Source organism: Tursiops truncatus, chromosome 16 (genome assembly GCF_011762595.2).
Source record: "Tursiops truncatus isolate mTurTru1 chromosome 16, mTurTru1.mat.Y, whole genome shotgun sequence".
NCBI classification, from domain to species: Eukaryota; Metazoa; Chordata; class Mammalia; order Artiodactyla; family Delphinidae; genus Tursiops; species Tursiops truncatus.
Window position 1 is genome coordinate 63,257,186 of NC_047049.1, and position 18,356 is coordinate 63,275,541.

The 18,356-nt window shown below is 39.7% G+C and overlaps 2 protein-coding genes across 4 annotated transcripts in view; one reads left to right on the forward strand and one right to left on the reverse strand.

Moving 5' to 3' along the window:
• Window positions 1-18,356, reverse strand: part of MYPN (myopalladin) — a 76,083-nt gene that overhangs the window by 13,623 nt on the left and 44,104 nt on the right. Inside the window, exons 11-14 of the mRNA XM_033842233.2 lie at window positions 11,946-12,536; window positions 11,432-11,570; window positions 1,662-1,883; window positions 186-335 (exon numbers count right to left, since the gene is read on the reverse strand). Coding sequence (XP_033698124.1) covers window positions 186-335; window positions 1,662-1,883; window positions 11,432-11,570; window positions 11,946-12,536 — 1,102 coding nt within the window. The remainder of the gene's footprint in view (window positions 1-185; window positions 336-1,661; window positions 1,884-11,431; window positions 11,571-11,945; window positions 12,537-18,356) is intronic.
• The window catches only part of HERC4 (HECT and RLD domain containing E3 ubiquitin protein ligase 4), a 234,185-nt gene that overhangs the window by 10,679 nt on the left and 205,150 nt on the right, over window positions 1-18,356 (forward strand). The gene's annotated exons all lie outside the window — the stretch shown is intronic.

Here is an 18,356-nt window from a genome sequence, read left to right on the forward strand (position 1 = left end):
GTGACCCATCAGTGGCTAAGTGGTCTTATAAGTTGTGATACTGTGCTCTAGTTACACAGTCTCTATGCTCCTTATTCATTCTCCTCAGAAATCCTTAGTAACTTGCACTTCTCAAGGTTTATTCACAATGACATGAACCGCTCCTTCCTCAGAGTGCAGTACAGCGTGGAACCCTGCGTCTCTACCTGGGGGTTGGCCGCCATGATGGTGTAATTGCCGTCGTCATCGCCGGTGGTGGAGTCGATGTACAGAGAACATGTCCCGTCTCCTTCTCGCCTCATTTTGAAGTGCTCATTTCTTTTTGAAATCTGCTTCCCATCTTTGAACCAGTAAACCTGAAATGAAAAATAATCAAGGAGAATACACACTGTTCTGTACATCTTTTTTTTTTTTTTGGCTGCACCATGCAGCATGCACAATCTTAGTTCCCTGATCAGGGATGGACCCTGTGCCCACTGCATTGGGAGCGTGGAGTCTTAACCACTGGACCACAAGGGGAGTCCCTGTTCTGTACGTCTTTAGAGGATAATGGTACAAGGAGTAGGATAAGGCAAGGATTGATTGCCATCTCTACAGCTAGTAACCCATCCCTTATACAACACTTAGAAAACAATTTTTAAACATATTACAAATGACAGTATAATATGATCCTCCACTTGTACATATACAATATTTAAGTAAGAAATTAGGTATAATTTAGGATTGAGATAAAGCTTTTGATTATTTTTATTATATTTATAATTACTTAAAAAGCCACCCTAAGGACCAGACATGTCTTCAGAGGCAAAATAATTAAAACCGGGAGCCTGGAACTTTTCCTATTATCCTTTTACAAACTCAAGTCTCCTGAAGGCCCCGAGATCTCAGGGCCTAGAATAGCTGACCTTACTTGAAAGGATAGTATGGTTTATTATACCAAATGGAATGAGGCCAGGATTCAATTGCTAAATTGCTAAATTTCTCCTCTGACTAAAATTTAACTATACATAGTTTTCAAGTTAAGTTCTGCATGTATCATGGAGATCTTTCAAAGACAGGGGAGTTAAAGTACTGGTTGAAGCTGCCCTTCTCTACCTTTCCTGGTTACCTAATCATACATACTAACGCCATGTTAATGTTTGTGAAAGTCGAGTGGATAGATTCCCTGCTGTAGACATACTGGGTGTAAATCCTTCTCTCAGCTGACTGCCAAAAAGTCTGGTGACTCATAAGATTTTTCAGCAGCCAGTGATAACGATGTGACATTTTCGGCATTTACCAACCTAACAGTAATAATGCAAATATACCTCACTTTGTACAACAGGCAGGCTGTAGATATTCAGCAGATGTTAAATAGAAAGAAAAGTATCAGTTTGGTGAGTTTGATGGTTGAGAGAATAAATAGCCCAAAATAGAGGATCATGACTAAGAAATTTATTTTCAACTTCTATAAAAATTTTAACTTACCCATAAGTTATCTGATTTTGTTTTTGCCTGGCTATTTAATGATTCTATTCCTGATTGTATCTTTTTAGTCAGATTACCTGGGCTTTGTTAATTTTCTGGTATTGATTTTCATTCCCTCTGTAGATACTGCACTAGAGTCTGGTAAGACTTTCTTGAAGGCACTGTCTATAGTTTTGCACTGTTGGTTGGCCAACTGGCTGGTCATCTTCTCCTACCTTTGGGACGGGTATCCCAACAATTTTGCAGGTGAATGTCACTGGAGAGCCTTCGGTGACCCGGAAGTGCTTGAGTCTTTTGTCAAAGATGGGAGCAATACACTTGCCCGTGGGGATCTCATCATGTTGGATTTCATCATCTGATTCATCAACAGGGGTGCGTTCCAAGCGAAACTCTATTTCATTCATCAGCCTCTGCTCAAAGCTTGAAATTTTGTACTCCTGTCAAAATGGCAAACATGTTTTAATTTCAGTTTCTGTGGGTGAGGAAGAATGTGTTCATCAATACAATGTGAGGACGAAACTTTTTAAGATTCGAATGTTAGATTTACATTGTGGAACCTCAGTAAACCAGGCATGTTCCATTTCCAGTTCCTCATCATGGAGCACTGAAGGAGATTTGTGTTTCTACTACAATCCCAAACTGTCCTAGTGAACCCTGATTCCTCACCTTCAGCATGGAGCCCCGGTAGAATATTGTAGGGAATGGAATGAAGATGGAGTATAATTTTTGTAGCTACTAATAGTGTCCATTTCAATATGTAGAGCTGCCTTTGTGGTATTTTGGCAAAATTATTCTGAACTGCATTCTGATACATGCCTGCATCACCAGCTTCCTGTCTCTACTAGACATTCCCGTCTGCATACTTGAGGAAAACTTGTCTTGAATAAATCTCCCTTGACCCCATGTCTGCCTACACTGTGTCTCTGCTGCCCTCACGACGAAGCTATTTGAAAGAATTTTCTATTGTTATAGCCTCATTTCCTTGTCGCCTGTTCTCTCACTAACATACTCCAATTAGGCTTATGTTCCTACAGTTCCACTGAGATTGCTGCTGTCGGGGTCTTCACATTTGCCAGATCCACAGATAAGTTGTCACTTATCTGTTCTTACCTTACCTGACCTTTCAATAGCATTAGACACAGATGGCTACTTTATCCTTTTTGAAACATTTTTTTTCTGTTGGTTTCCATGACACCCTACTGGTTTTCCTTCTCTTCCCCTAGCTGGTCCTTATCAGTCTCCTTTACTAGCTCTTCCTCCTCTGCTCTAGGTGATCTCATCCAGTCTCACAGCTTCAGATACCTTCTGTATGCTGATGACTCCAAATCCATGTGTCTCAGCTTGGTCTCTCCCCAGAACTCATACGCCCAGTGATCTACTCTACATCATGAGAGTCATATACCCACCAGTATACTCTCTGTCATGGCTTGGGTGCCTCATGGGTGCACCCATGGACCAGCTTAGCATGGTCCAAACAACATGCACTTGATTTCTGTCCCCCAGGGAAGATACTCCTACCCTGCTCTTCCCCATCTTTGGAACTGGCACCACTCTTCATCCATTTGATTAAGTGGTTAAGCTGGTGTTTCTCACATTACCTATGGTGAAAACCAGATTTTAAAAATAGATTTTTTCAACCTGTACTCTTGTAAAATAAAATAAAAATGAATTACTAGAAAAATAAAATAAAAATGAATTACTAGAAAAATAAAATAGAAAAAGCATGCAGAATTATTATATTCAGTAGACATAAAATTTCTCTGTCAAATGCTCTAGAAACTTCTTAATGGTTACCTTCAATTTCCATACTTATCTCAAGGTGGAGAGATGACAGCTTGCAGACTGGCACAGGTCTAAGACCACACTTTGAGTGCACCGAGTTAACCTAAATCTAGAACTTATCCTGGATTCCTCTGATTCCCTATCCTGCCCTATTCTATCAAGCTTAAATGTCACCTCCCTAAAGTAACTTTCCCAGGCCACTTCATCTAAAGTAACTCTCAATTCTAATTCTCTACAGAGCATGGACTGCTATCTTGTGTTTTTCTTGTTTGTATATTGATTGAATGATTGAATATATCTAAGCCTTAGAATGTTAGCATCAGAAAAACAGAGCTCTTGTCTGTCTTGCATCCCACTATATCAACCATATATGGAATAGTGAGTGCCTGCTACATGGCAGGTGCTCCATGAGTATCTGAAGAATGAAAGGATACATGAATGACATGGGAGCCATCACTTGTTCCAACACTACTGTATCTTTGAGGAATCTGGAGCCATGTGCTTGGGGTGAGGGTGAGCCCTTTGGTTAAACTTGTGACTCTAGTTAACCATAATTTTATGATTTAGGTAGGCCCCATGGAGATGGTTCTAGGATGCCCCTAAAGTGGAATTTGGGAGCACATGGCTGATTTGCCCCCTAGTCGTAGGCAGAGTAATTGAGTTCAGGACTCATGAGATATGTTCTCAAGCTATTAAATCACATCATTCATGTCCTCTAGCTATTGTCTTATACATATCATCGCCTGAATTTGTGCAGAATTGGAACTTAGGAAACACGGACACCAAATGTTTCTTGGTTTTAATTTCTTAGAACCAATTTTAAATCTTCCCTCTCGGCCTCATCTCAGACTGGGTGAACAAAATACATCTACAGCTCTTTCAGGGTAGAAAAATGATTAATCTCCAGTGAAGCGTATTAATTTTTAATCAGATAAACAAACTAATTAAAGTAAAAGATTGTTCACTTCTAATTTGAAACCCAATTTGGTTTAAAAGTATTAAGACTATTTTCTACATTTTGGATTTTTTTTTTAAGTTAATACTTAAAGCTTCCAACTATCTACTTATTAGTTTGAACTACATGAAATTGCCGTTTTTGAGGGTTAAAAGAGGTAAAAATATCAGCAATTTCAAATTATTCAACCTAATACTATACAGCGAGTATATTTTCCATAAATACATTAACTAATCCCACAAATTTGAAATGTTTCCTAGTCTTGACATTTTAAAATCCCATAAGGAATATATTTTTTTTCCTTGTTGAATTGCATTCATGCTCCTAACTGGGTATTATTTTTCCTTTTAACAAATTTGTTTATTTTTTGGATGTTTAGGAGTAAAACCAATGAGTCATTTTATTCTCTTACTATGTGAGGTAGGTGCTAAATAGCTGTATTATTTTAAAAATAATAGTCAAAAGCATAATTCATATAGTTTGCAAACCTCACACACAGATCCTGGAGTTCAGGATAACCCAGGCTTTTTGTGAGGGTGGCAAGGGGTCTTAGCTTCTTATGGCTTCTCATCTTGTTTCATTTAAGTCCCCAAATTCCCAATCCATTCCATACCGCCTCTAGCCACTATTTTAGTGGAGTCCTTGCTCCAAGCTAAAGAACCTTCTCTGCAGCTTCTCCTACTGCATGATGGGTGAGGGCTGGTAAGTTCCTGGCTAATTACATTGTCAGAGTTATTATGGGGGGGGGAAATGAATTCCTGAAATTCTATATTGAAAGTATGATCTAATTTTTCCAAACAAGTATTACTGTACATTGTGGTAAGTTATGATTATATCTATACTTGAGGAACAAATGGGTGATACCTAAGGCTTTTGAGCACTTGCCTGAGAATACAAATACCACATTGTCTCCATGTATTCCAAACAGATATTTTTAGGAACTTGATTTTACCAAGTTGGGACCTGATTTTATGGAATTTATAAATGTTTGAATTGATTTAACCAAAGGAACTATGGAAGCAATATGATGAAAATCCGCAGGTTTTGTTTTTCTATAAATGTACACATATCGGTTACGTATTTACTATTCTACCAGTACTACAGGTTGGGAGGTGATGAAAACAGAACACTCAATGAGTTATCTAAAATATACCATTTGTAACTATGTACTGAGGATACAGTTGTATTCTGCTGAGGCACCAAGATGAGTTAGATATCAAAAAACAAGTGAGTTGGGAGACAAGGTATCCTCCAGAAATTTCAAAGCAGGTGCTTAAGGACAGGTTAGATGATTGATATTCTTCACCTTCATCAGAGATACGAAAGAGTCAGGAGGGAGAAAATCCAGTGAGAAGACTTTGGAAAGAGCTATTAATGTCTGTGAGTGTCCCACCTCCACCTTCACCTCTACCCCCAGAGTACCTGCCTTTCACCTCCAGTTTGTTGAGAGAGATTAAATAGACCCATTTGTAGTGTTTATTGTGTTCCTCCAGTGGATTGGTATCTGACTCCTGCCTAAGAAATGTAGAGTGAGGAGCAAGGAGGGTTTTTGTTGGTGGGCAAGCTGAAGGTTGCTTTCAGTGGCCCACACTACTGCACTGTGTCAGGTCAGAGGACTTGTGATGGTTCCTGTCATACACATATGGGCCACATATGAGACAGAGCCAGTGTGGAGTCAGCTTTTGTCCCTCTGTGGCTGGGAAAGGAAGGAGTTGGGAACAGCAGTTAGTGAAGCAGGGGAGGAGGGAGTGAAAAAGAGAGAAGCTGGCCATACTTCCTTCCTGGCTTTAGATTTCCCATTTGTAGAGGTCCCTGGGGTGTGCGGTGTGAGGTGTGGATGGGGGCGTTTGTGTGTGGGATCTTATTTTTGAATAAGGATTGGGGTGTTGGTTACCACAAGGACTGGTCATTTTGTATTACTCGATCAAGGTTGTACTTTGCAACAAAGTAAATGTAGAACCTTATATGAACTAAAATTGGTCAAAATGGTTTTGAGATTACCTCACATTTGAGATTGCCAGGGGAAGGATTAGCCCCACTAGATAAATTTAAAGGGATAAAGGGAGAAAAAAATAAAATTGCTTTTAAGATACAGTTGTTGAAGGTACCAGTTATGTGGTATAATGTATAAGTTACAGATGCACAACAAAGTAAGAGTACTGTAGGTCAAGGAGTTTCCATGAAAGATTTCGTAAAATATTTGGGAAGTTGAACCTCAGGAACAAGGAAACCCGTGTAACTGTGTGGCAAGGGGTATGTGACCTGTTTCTAAAGCAGTGAATCTTTACAACTGAGATGTTTACAAAGATGGACACCATCCCCAGAGCAGGAATTCTTTTTTTTTTTTTTTTTGGTAGTGCTTTGCAACTAAGAGTTGGTTATTCCAAGGATAACTAATCCTCTTATACATAAATCAGGGTTGTCATGCCAAGTTGTGACTGATGGGATTCAGATTTTGTAAGGACATTTGCAAACAAGCAGTGTGTTTAAGTTAAATTTGAATGTGCTTTCTGCACTGTTCTGCACAAAGGTTGTACTACTGATCTACTGTCAGCAGCTGTACACTTTGAATTTCCAGAACTGGATTTGGGCTGTGTTCTCCATTTTCCCTTGCCTTGTCCCCTTTGTGAGTAAAAGGAGGAGTTTCTGCGTCAGCTGCTTGTAGGTGATGTCTGTCAAAGGAGAGAATATTTTTCTGTGTAAATCTGGTCTGTGTGGCAAGCAAGTCAAAGACATATGGCCCATCCTTTCCAGGCTTATGTTAAAGACCTTAAGTGAAAATGAATTGCATAGAATTTCAGTTGCTCTACGAAAGAAAATGAAAAGCTAAAAAAATTACATCAGAAGAGTATGCCACTTGAAAATATAATTCCTTTTTTTTTTTTCTTTAAAGATAATCCTCTTAAGGCTGATAGTTTGACAACTTGAGGCATTTGGTTTCTGGGACACATCTGCAGAAGTTTTCTTCAAATTGTCAGAGTGGTGGAGAGTGCCTTCCTCCTGCTAAGAACCACAGTGTAATGACACAACCCAATCAGATACGGCATTGCCAAGGTTCCAGATTTCCAAAACGTGGACCATGATCTGGCACTCACTGCCCTGAGCGTGCTGCTGGCTTCCTCTACTCTGGGTCTGAGTCTGGGCCTCAGGGGCAAATAATCAGATAGGATCAAACTAGCTGGAAGAGCCTGCCCAAAGGGTTCCCAACCAACTCTGGGTACAGTGTTCACTAAAAGAAGTTTTATGTGTTAGAGAAAGTATTCTCCTTTTGTTCCTGGGTGAGCCACAGTATGGACAGCAGATAAGAGATTCCTAGACTAACTTGGAGGTTAACCTACACAGAGGATGTCTTCTTTTATGATTTATCCAATACTACATGCTTCCTTCAATAGAAATAACCAGGCTTCATGGCTTACCCCCTGTCCCTGCTGCCAAATTCTTAGAATACTATAGTAGGCACTGGGGACACGGCATTCTATAAAACACACACTCTACCTTCAAGGAGCATAAAAATACTTTAAATCCAGATTTTGTCTTTAAGAATAAATAATTACTAAATGGTTCACAGATTTATTTTATACTTAAATGTTCAGTTAACACCAGAGTTTTGCTTAATTTCAGTGTGTTTTTTAAAAAGGCTTTCATCTTTTTAGTCAGTTGATTAAAATAGATTGTTATCATAGTAGATAATGTCTATAATTAGGTATAATCAGAATCTCTATAGTTAAGTGAGGTATTTTCCATACAGATGCAACAAATCCAAAACTTTCCCCTTGGTCAAAAGTTTGGTTATCCTATCTGAAATTAATGTAAATCCCAAAGTTGTGAGTTAATTCAGCAGATATTCCCTGAGCCCCTACTCTGGGCCAGATACAGCAGGGGTGCAGCAATGAACAAGACCCCCTCCCACCCCCTGCCAATCCCGCTCTCAGGGAGCTTGTGACTGGTGCATCCTGGGTGGGCCCACAGCAGGTGACATGGGGACACTTCACTATTCCAGCACCCAGGGTCCTACAGTGCCCACAGTGAGCAACATAAGGCCAATGACTACGTTGAATTCTTATTAGAAAAGGAACAGATCGCAAGACTGTTTGCCCTCAAGAGAGAATTTTCATAAAGAATTCATGGTCAGAGATGAAAGAGGTAAGATTTAAATAGAAGAAATGACTAAGCAGTTTAGAGAAGAAGGAGATTAGAGGAAAAAAAGGCAGAGCAAGAATTAGGTACTTATCTTTTCCCCCCTCTGTCATATAGGGTAGTATCTGGGAACCACAGGCAGTTTTAATGAAGCCTTCATTTAAAAAATGGGGGGGAGGAGCAGAATAAAGAGATGGGAAAGTTTCCAGAGAAATGAGGTCAAGGAGGAAAGTTGAAATAAGACATTAAATGTGTGTGTGTGTGCGCTTTAGACATTAACAGTCACCAACTATTTACTGGGAGCAGAACGTCATACTAAGTCATGTAGGCATTAAAATCGTTGGTTGTGAAGGTTCCATCACATTTTGTGTGATCCTGGGTTCCTCTGACCTCTCAGACTCACCTTGCTAACCTAAACCAAGTGATGTCCAGTGAAGATCCACTGGTGGTGAATGATACCCTTCAAAATAAGAAATGATGCAGCCTAAAATCTATAAATCTTTATCGGTTTAGAAAGCTAAACAGTTTAATAAATATGAACATCTGAAAGGATGACACCTTTGTATCACACAAAGTCCTAAGAGTCAACCAGCAAATGCTAGTTGCTAATTGAAGATGTTATATAAAATGAGTTTGAGGATAAATGCTGAAGTATTACAGCAGAGAAATACAAGGTGGCAGATACGTCAAAGAAACCCTATTTCTAAAGCATTAACTTAGAAGTTTGAGTTCTGGGGAGGACATTTTTTATAGTCAATAATATTAACTGTTCAAGGACCTTTGGTTTACGTTCATGCTCAACGTAACACGTAAACGCTTTAGAACGTTTACTATTCTTCATCTGCTTAGGAATAACATAGGGCAAGAGAGTCCAGCTTTCTGGACCTAAAAGTGGTCAAAGCAAGATAAAACAAAACAAATGAGTACTCTTCAGAAGGAATCATTTGCTTCCCCCTTGTATGTGCAGGCTAATATGGGAGTAAGAAAACAGATCACTTTGACCCCTGTGTCCCCAAAATGCAGGTGGAGGTGGCTGTCAATACCCATGTTTCTTTATGATTGTTCTCCACTTTTTCTCAGCAAATTTTCTTCTTCTTAACTTCCTCAATGGGCCACGATACATTTAGACAGTGCTTCATGACTTTTTCACTGTCATTTCCCAAGGCAGCAATGGACAAAGCAATATTATAATATGGTCATCATTTATTTCTCAAAACTTTCTCAGAATCAACATCTACCAACCTAATGCAAGCATTCCATCTCAGACAGCTCCTTAGTTTCCTGAATTGCATTTATGCAGCTTGGCTTTCATGATCCCTGGCCTAGAATGCTGTGTAAGATCAATTCTGTAATTAATATACCATAATAACACTCAGAAGAACACGGATGTGTCACAGATATTTGGTATATAGTTTTCACTGAAATATGAAGAGGATTGAGATGCTTTTTGGGACTCCAAGTTCCTGCTGTGAGCCCTGAAGATAATTCATGATGGAGGTTTAATAAAGAGTTCTGCTGGGTTTATGGCACTCCACTCATGGAAGTTCATGTTTATATGTACTCACATTTCAGGTAATTAAGAGAAAAACCTTACTTTCCTCTGAGTGGGGGCAATGGATTAACATGGATCTACCTACAGAGTAACCATAAAAGTAAAACCAAACAGCCTGTATGCTGACCTGGTATCATTTTTACAGGGTTCTAATTGCTCCCTGTCTGAGTTGTTAAAGACATAGGCTGAACACAGCTCTGATTTCAGTGACACTTAGAAGGATTAACAAGCACAACTGTGATGACAGTATTATAGGAAAACAAATCTGTGCTAGACAGAGCAACGTTTATGGGGCTTGGAGGTATTTGTCGTAAAACTGCAAAAAGGCTGCAGAGTTTCAGGGAAAATGTGAAAGTGTCCTGGAGACCAGGGCTCTGGTTCTCATTCTACCACTGACAGTTTGACAACTGTGCTTCAGTTTCTCTGTCTAGAAGATGGAAGAGAAGAATAGTTACGTTGGTGTTTGCCTCCCAGAAATATATGTAATTTGACGAGATAATACATGAAAAGTGTACTCAATTATGGCAAGCTTAAATATCCTGCTTCAAGTCAATAATTTAAAGTCAATTTTAAAAAGCATTTTAAGCTATTTTAAGCATTATTATTTTAAGCATTTTAAGCATGACTTTCAAGAGAATCCACTCAGTAAAAATTGTCCAACATATAACACAATAGTAAAATACTGTATATCAATGGCTCCACTGGAAGTAAGAGATAGAAACATGAAGGAAAACAGCATATGGTCAGGGGAGTCTGGAGCCTTGTTTCCAGGGGTCACTTATGTCACAAATTCCACAATATTTGGTATATAGTTTTCACTGAAATTTTATGTTATACTTAAAATAGATTTTATCAGTTCCCACCTGGGGAAATAAACCAAGAGCTAGATTATTAAAATGTAAATCTGCATTTAAAAAATAACCACCTTACAAAAAGCAAAAATAAATGGCTCCAATAAAATACTTAGTCTTTCTTTTATGTGATGCTTACAGATGACTTTCCTTTTTCTCCTTCCGTGTAAACACTTCCTAGAAAGCAGGGAGTTGTACAGGTTGAAACACAGGATATTGGCTAATGGCTATTTCACGTGCTTCAACCTAATGTAAAGATTGAGAGGAACTGGTGAGCAAACCCCCAAGCACATTAGATTGAAGCAGCCAGATAAAGGATGGCTTGGAACCCCAGAGTTCCTTAAAGTCTAGGTCATCTCAAGGCTCAGATATTGAAATGTCTCAAAGATGTGACAGTGTTTGCCAATACTGAGCTGAGGATTGTTGGAATGGAAAACAGACTATCTAGTCTCTCTCCTTAACATACACTATTCTAGGTAAACGCACGTAGACAAGTAAACTGAATTAACTACCGGGCTAAATCAAGAACTGTGGATCCATGTGGACGAGTTTCCTACGTGAACCATGGACAGTCTGTGCTTTGCCTTCCAAAACTGCAGTGTCAGCTTCACCAAGGTCAGGTGACCTGAGCATCCAAGGACTGAATTAAGCAAACTTACATTCCTTACAAAGAAATTCCAGTAAACCGTCTGAACCCAACAATCTTACCTGCTGGTTTGATCTGACATCACTGAAATTCATTTTTTTCCCCAAGTCTAGAATCACTGCATTCTTAGTTTCACGAATGTAATCATCATTCACTGGTTGGGAAGACTTTATATGTTTCTTCATTAGTCCCTGGGATGGCCTGTAAAATAAATTCACACCTAAATCACTCATGAAAAGCACTGGCCAGGGTACAGAGGCCTAGAAACCAGAGTGGTTGGCATGGCAACCAGAGCCAGGAGCCATCAGGCACTTACGGAGTGCATCTTGCGAGCAAACCTTGAGCACTGCCCAGAAAATCTGTGTGTCGAGGTGTTTTCGGTATTTAAATTATAAAAACGTTATTTAAAGTAATCATGTCCTTTTGTCCTAAGGTGTTCAATATCCATTTTGTGTCAAAGAGATTGGATTATGTAGGAATTCACTAAATGAAAGTCCTGTCCCAGACCAAGCTACTCTTATATGGGTCCATTCTTAAATGACATCTTTTACATCAAGAAACCTCAATGACACTTACACGGATGGTGCGCTTCTAGGCAGCCCCATGGCATTGGTGGGTGGGATGGCAGGGAGAGAAGGCAGGACGGAGCTGAGGAAAGCCACTGGGTTCTGAATCCGGCTGGTGGGAGAGACAGGAGTTGGGGACACGCAGTGGGGCTGAAACTGGTTTCCGCTGGCGATGGAAAATGTGAGTGGCAGTTGTGCTGGCTCTGTCGGACCTGGAGGAGGTGGCTCGTTTTGGACTGAAACCCCTCCCAGAGATTTGGTTTGCGCCGAGGGCTGAGGAACTAAGAGGCTTTCTTTGCTCACTGTCCTCTGCATGGCTTGAGGAGTGCTGATCAGGGTGAACACTGGAGAGCTGGAAGGGGACACAGTGGCTGCGGTCGTGCTTGTGGAGGGAAAGAAGTGCTTTGGCCGGGCCAAGCTGAATGTCTGTGATGAAGGGGCCTTCACCTGCTTGTCGGACATTGGCACCGCTGGGGCAGCAGTGGAGGTTGAAACACTCATGTTGAAAGGAAACTCCTTAGGAGATGAAGGAGATGGGTTTTGCAACTGCTGTTGTTCCAGTAAGACTTGGTTGTGAAGCTGTTGTAGCTGGCTGGAATCTCTGCACGCAAAACAATAGTGGGGAGAGAGAAGAGAAATCCGTCACCATCGCCTCAGCCTGTATAGACAGGCTGTTGACTGTTTGATGCCGATTAAGAACACACAACCAGTGTTGCCAGAAACCAGCCGATCAGATTCGGGCACGTGGGATCTAGTTCCCTGGCCAGGGATCAAACCCGTGCCCCCTGCATTGGAAGGGCGAGTATTAACCACTGGACTGCCAAGGAAGTCCCTGTCTCTCCTTCTTTCTAAATCTGTTTGATTGCCAGGAAGAAGGGAAAGGCCACCATGATGCACAACTCCAAGAGGCGTCATTCACGTTGTGTTCTTTGTGTTGTGACCCTGGAGTTGGGCAACACAGCAGCCCCATTTTAGAATGTTATAAATTAGAAAGAAGAAATAGAAAAATGGTCCTCTTGTTGGAAGTGCTCAAAGTTCTGAGATGAGCAGATAGTATCTGTGTTTCGGGACAGAAGGCACTGAGCTACATACTGATGTGAGTTACTAAAGGGGGCTAAGTTCCCTGAGAATGTGCTATATTCTTCACTGTGCCTCATTTTAGAGCAAACTTTAACAAAGCAACTGGATGTGTCTTGGCGTTTCTCATCCTCTTCTGACAACAAAGCTTTATAGAGAAGGTGACCATATGTCTCGATTCATTCTAGACAGTCCTGCTTTATGACTGTTTTCCTGGCATGATTATTAATTGTGCTCTTTCACTCTCAAAAATATCATGGTTTGAACGATGGATTATATGGTCACCGTAATTATGAACATTACTTAGACTTTTCTTGTGCCTAAAGAAAAAAAAAAGATCAAGCTGGGAGCGCTTTCTCCATTTATAGGAACCTGACTCACAGAAGCATTATATGAGTTGCCTTAAGTCCCACAGTCTATTTACTTCCTCTTAACAAAGCAGTTAATTAATTTTTTAAAAAAAGAAAATGGAAAACGAAAGTGTCTAAAAGTCATATATGCATAAAGTTGTCAGGGCTGTCAAACTTTGCTGTTTAGGAGAATCTATTCTTGAATAAACAACCATAGGAACAGCCACAAGTGAGACCACAGTGCTTCAAGCCCACCGTGGTTTTATGTTCTTTGAAAATATGTTTTGGAACATAGAAGGTGATCTGCTGAACATGAGATCTATTAAAAATGAAAGGTTTTATGTTTTCATACCATCAGGAAAGTCAACACCAGCAGCAATAAAGTTGAGGCAGAAAGTTCTCCAAACTTCGATTTAAAAAAAATTTTGTTTTTAATTGAAGTATAGTTTGTTTACAGTGTTGTGCCAGCTCTGCTGTACAGCAGTGACTCAGTTATACACATAGAGACATTCTTTTTTTAAAATATTCTTTTCCATTATGGTTTATCACAGAATATTGAATATAGTCGTGATTTTTTAAAAAAATTCTTGGAGTTTAAGATCTTTTCTCTTGCCTTCATTAACATTTCTGATACACAGTATACGGAAAAGTAACTTCACAAAGTAGAGACCTATCTCCACTTTCATGACTGCTGTCAAATGCTACATACTCTTTTTTCAACTATGAAAATTCTTGTCCTCTGTTCAACTATGAACACTAAGAATTTAGAAGTATAGCCACTTGGCACAGTAACTTTCTTCCTCCCTTTTAGAAGTAAGTATTTAAGCTGAGAGAATAAAGTAACATAATTAAAATTAATTAAATCTTTTCATTCCATCATAGATGAAAGATTCAGCAATCAAGAGAAGCAGAAATATCTTTGTTAGATTATCCTTAGAAAAATATATACAATAACGTTGTTTCTGCTGGTGTTAACTTTCCCAATGGCATGAAAATATAAAACCTTTAAATTTTTAATGGATCTCATATTTGGCAGGTCCCATTCTGTGATTACCGTAGCGTAAAGAAAATGCCATGTGGTTTTTAGGACATGTTTGTATTGTAGTCTGAGTAACTTCTAATTTGATGGTATTGCAGAAATGTTTTATTGTGGTTATGCAAGTAGAAAAAGTAGTATATGAAAACTAAGTAATCTTAGAAAGATAAGGATGAAAAAAAGGGGCCAGGAAGTCGTTTGGTATTGATTGATTCTTATTTTCCTTTAGCTCCCATTGAATGAAAGCTAAGAACCAGCTTTTAATTTTAAGTAAGACTTTAAACAGCATGTTAGCCCTTATCATTTAATGCAGTATATCGGATCGTAGAGGGTCACAAACTTTAAACATAATGATATATGAGATACAGCATCGAATAATTTTGATTATCTAAGATTCTGGAAGAATTCATTTGAGAATAATGTCTTCTTTTGTTTGACAGGGTTTTTTCCCCCAAATTTTATTAAACTGTCTTGTTTCAGAAGGGATTTAAAACAGCTGTTTCAATTTGCTTATTCATGACATAAGGGCAAGGTGTCAATTCCAGTATTCAACAAACTTTTATTGAATCTTCTGTATGTTTACTTTGCTAGGTACTGTAGGAGATACAAATATGCCTGGGATAGTGTGAGCTATTCAGGGCTCAAAAATCTTACTATACGTATATGTAATACAAATACCCAGTGGTTATTTACAGGTAACATATGGAACTTACTATTTAATAATGAAGGTACAAAGTGCAATGAAAGAATAAAGGAAGGAAAGGTTAATTACAAAACCCTGAGCAACCTCTCTAATTCAAAATAACAGCCTATCATAAATTGCTATAAGCTCAGCTGCTCATTTCTTGTTGCTATGAGGATTTCTGAAACAGGTTTGTACCCAGTTTTCTTTCTGTAGATTATCAACTCTCCTGGGTTCCCTGAAAATATCTTCTCTTTTGCCACAACTTAGCTCAAGCATGCTGCTCAAGAATATGCCCTCTGCAGACAGATAGACTTAGGTCCTAATCGTGGCTCTGCCACTGATTACATGTGTGGTTTGGGGAGGTTTCTAGATTTTTCTGACCCTGATTTCTTCATAAGTAAGATAGGAGTAAGTAATATCTCTTCATGTTGTTGTGAAAATTGATAGATAAATCACCTAAATCAGATAAGTGATCAATAAATGGTGGCTATTATATTTTTCAGTTTCTGAACTACAAATATCAATTTCAAGATTTGTAAGAAAATTAGAGTTTCAGAATTATAAGGATGTTTCTTGATGTGGTTTCTGGAATACAAAAGAATTTCTTAGGGATTTTTTTTTAATTAACATCTTTATTGGAGTATAATTGCTTTACAGTGGTGTGTTAGTTTCTGCTTTATAACAAAGTGAATCAGCTATACATATACATATATCCCCATATCTCTTCCGTCTTGCGTCTCCCTCCCTCCCACCCTCCCTATCCCACCCCTCTAGGTGGTCACAAAGCACCAAGCTGATCTCCCTGTGCTATGCGGCTGCTTCCGACTAGCTATCTATTTTACGTTTGGTAGCGTATATATGTCCATGCCACTCTCTCACTTCATCCCAGCTTACCTTTCCCCCTCCCCGTGTCCTCAAGTCCATTTCTTAGGGATTTTAAATGGTTGAGATAAAATGTCAAGGCTTAATGACAAACACAACAGAACAACTTGGGCTACTGTATCAAATACTTTTGAAAGCAATTTTGGCAACAACAACTTGGGGCACTGTGTGCTGGAGCCAGCTCTCGATGGCTCTGGAGGGCAGGTCGTATACACCTCATCCCAGTTCCCAGTTTAATGACTTTTCTTTAGTAGCTTGAAATCAGCCGTGGTGGGAGGAAACTGGCAAATGCTACAAATCAGGGCTTCCCCACCTCTGCCGGTAGTTAAAACATTTGCTAGCACATTGCTGATTAGGATAACTAATTCTGGGTAAATATGTCTCTGCAGTCAGCTTTTAGCTGTGGTTTTGGCAGTGGTAACTATGCTGGTTGTGCATTAGATCACCCAGAGAGCATAAAAGACAAACCTTAATGATTTAGGCACCACTGGCCAGAGAGTCAGTTGGCCTGGGAAAGGATCCAGGCATAGTTATTATAATCTTTTTAAATGTGGGTCAGTTCTTAAACTTTAGTGAACCTCAGAACCCTCTGGAGGGCTTGTTAAAACATAGATTTCCAGGCCGCACCTCCAGAGTTTCTGATTCAGTAGGTCTTGAGTGGAGCATGAGAATCTGTGATTCCATCAAGTTCCCAGGTGATGCCAGTGCTTTGAATAGCAAGGCTCTGGGTGATTCTTGTCTGCGTCCAGGACTGAGAACCACTGCTCTAAAGAAACACTTGCCCCAAAGCATAGGCTTACCCAGTACATTCTGATTTTAGTCTGACATTTTACTCACTTTAAATGTTAATTCTTCTATTTTTTTCCTGGCTGTGGAGGGGTGTGTGTAGGGGGCTGGGTGGGGTGATAAAGGGTTGTAACTCTGGTTCTCCAACTTTACACCCGTACTTTCCCACCTGGCTGTACATTAAAATAATCTGTGGAGAGATTCTCATTCAACTGGGCTGGAAGGCATAAATATTTTTCAAAAGCTCCACATTTCATTCTAGAGTGTAGCCAGGATGAAGAGTCACTTCTCTAAATAGCTTAATATTCAAGCTGAAAATGTCAGTCTGAATTATCCAGGCTTTGATGATACAGTGTTGAAAAATGACAGCTTCCCTCTCTGTTGCAGTTTTAAGATCTATAAGAATTCTATTTTTTGTATAAATGGCAAATTGAAGGAACAAGCAGAAAATTGTATCGTCAAGATTATTGAGTCAATATATTTTAACATAAAACCTGAAAGGTTAAAACCAGTAAGCAAACTTTGTAGGCATGTGGATTCACAAAGGGTGTGTGTGTGTGAGAGAGAGAGAGAGAGAGTGAGAGAGAGAGAGGGAGAGAGAGGTGAGCATGCACATGCATATTCATACCTCTACTAATACAAACCTATATTCACACAATTAGGTGAAAATTTAAGGAAGACAAAAAATATTAAAGAATTATATACTGCTGAGGACTGGATTATTAGAGGGTGTCATTTAGTAGAAAGAATTTTTATATTCATTGAAAGTTTCACGTGGTAGATACTGCTGGCTGACTACTTAATTCTCCCCTTTGTAAAGGAACTTGATTTTACTCATGGAGGCAACATGTGCAGCTAAAGACCGCACTTTCCAGCTTCCTTTGTACTTAATATACCATGTGACTAAGTTCTGGCCAATGAGATATAAGCAGGTGATTTTGGGTAAGTCCTAAGAAGGCTCCTTTGAAGGAGAGTAATTGGACTTCTACCACTTTGCCTTTTCCGCTGCTTGGAATACAGACAGGATGACTAGCCCACCATCAGCCAGCTTGGAGGGCACTTGGAGAAGAAGCCAGGGCTAAAGATGGCAGAGCAGGAGACTGGGTTCTTAGTGACTATGGAGCCATCATAACAGCCTGAGACTGCCCATCTAATTCCTTTATTTGAGAGAAAACTAAACCCTCATGTGTTTAACTCACCATTAGTTTGGGCTTTCTGCAACGTGAAGCTAAACCTCATCCTAACTGACATACCTAATAGCCCCCAAACAGTCCCTGGGTAAGAGGAGGCCCTACAAAGGAGGCAATTGATTGTTTGGGGTTACCTGTTCTCACAACTCCCTTCTCTGCGAACTGCCTTCACACACAGTTCTGATTTGATCCATTTGACTCTTCTTCCCTCCAAATGTAAATGCTCTGCCCCTGACGAGGCTGGGCTGCTCGGTATTTGGAATTGAGCTGCTGAGCACGATTTAGGTAGCAGTGGAGCTTGACACAAATCGTGACAAGACATGCCATCATGGGCCAGGTAGGAATTGATGAGTCTTCCAAGAGAGAAGAGTAGAGTGGATATGCAAAGAGGAAACAAGGAGGTGCTCAAGACGGA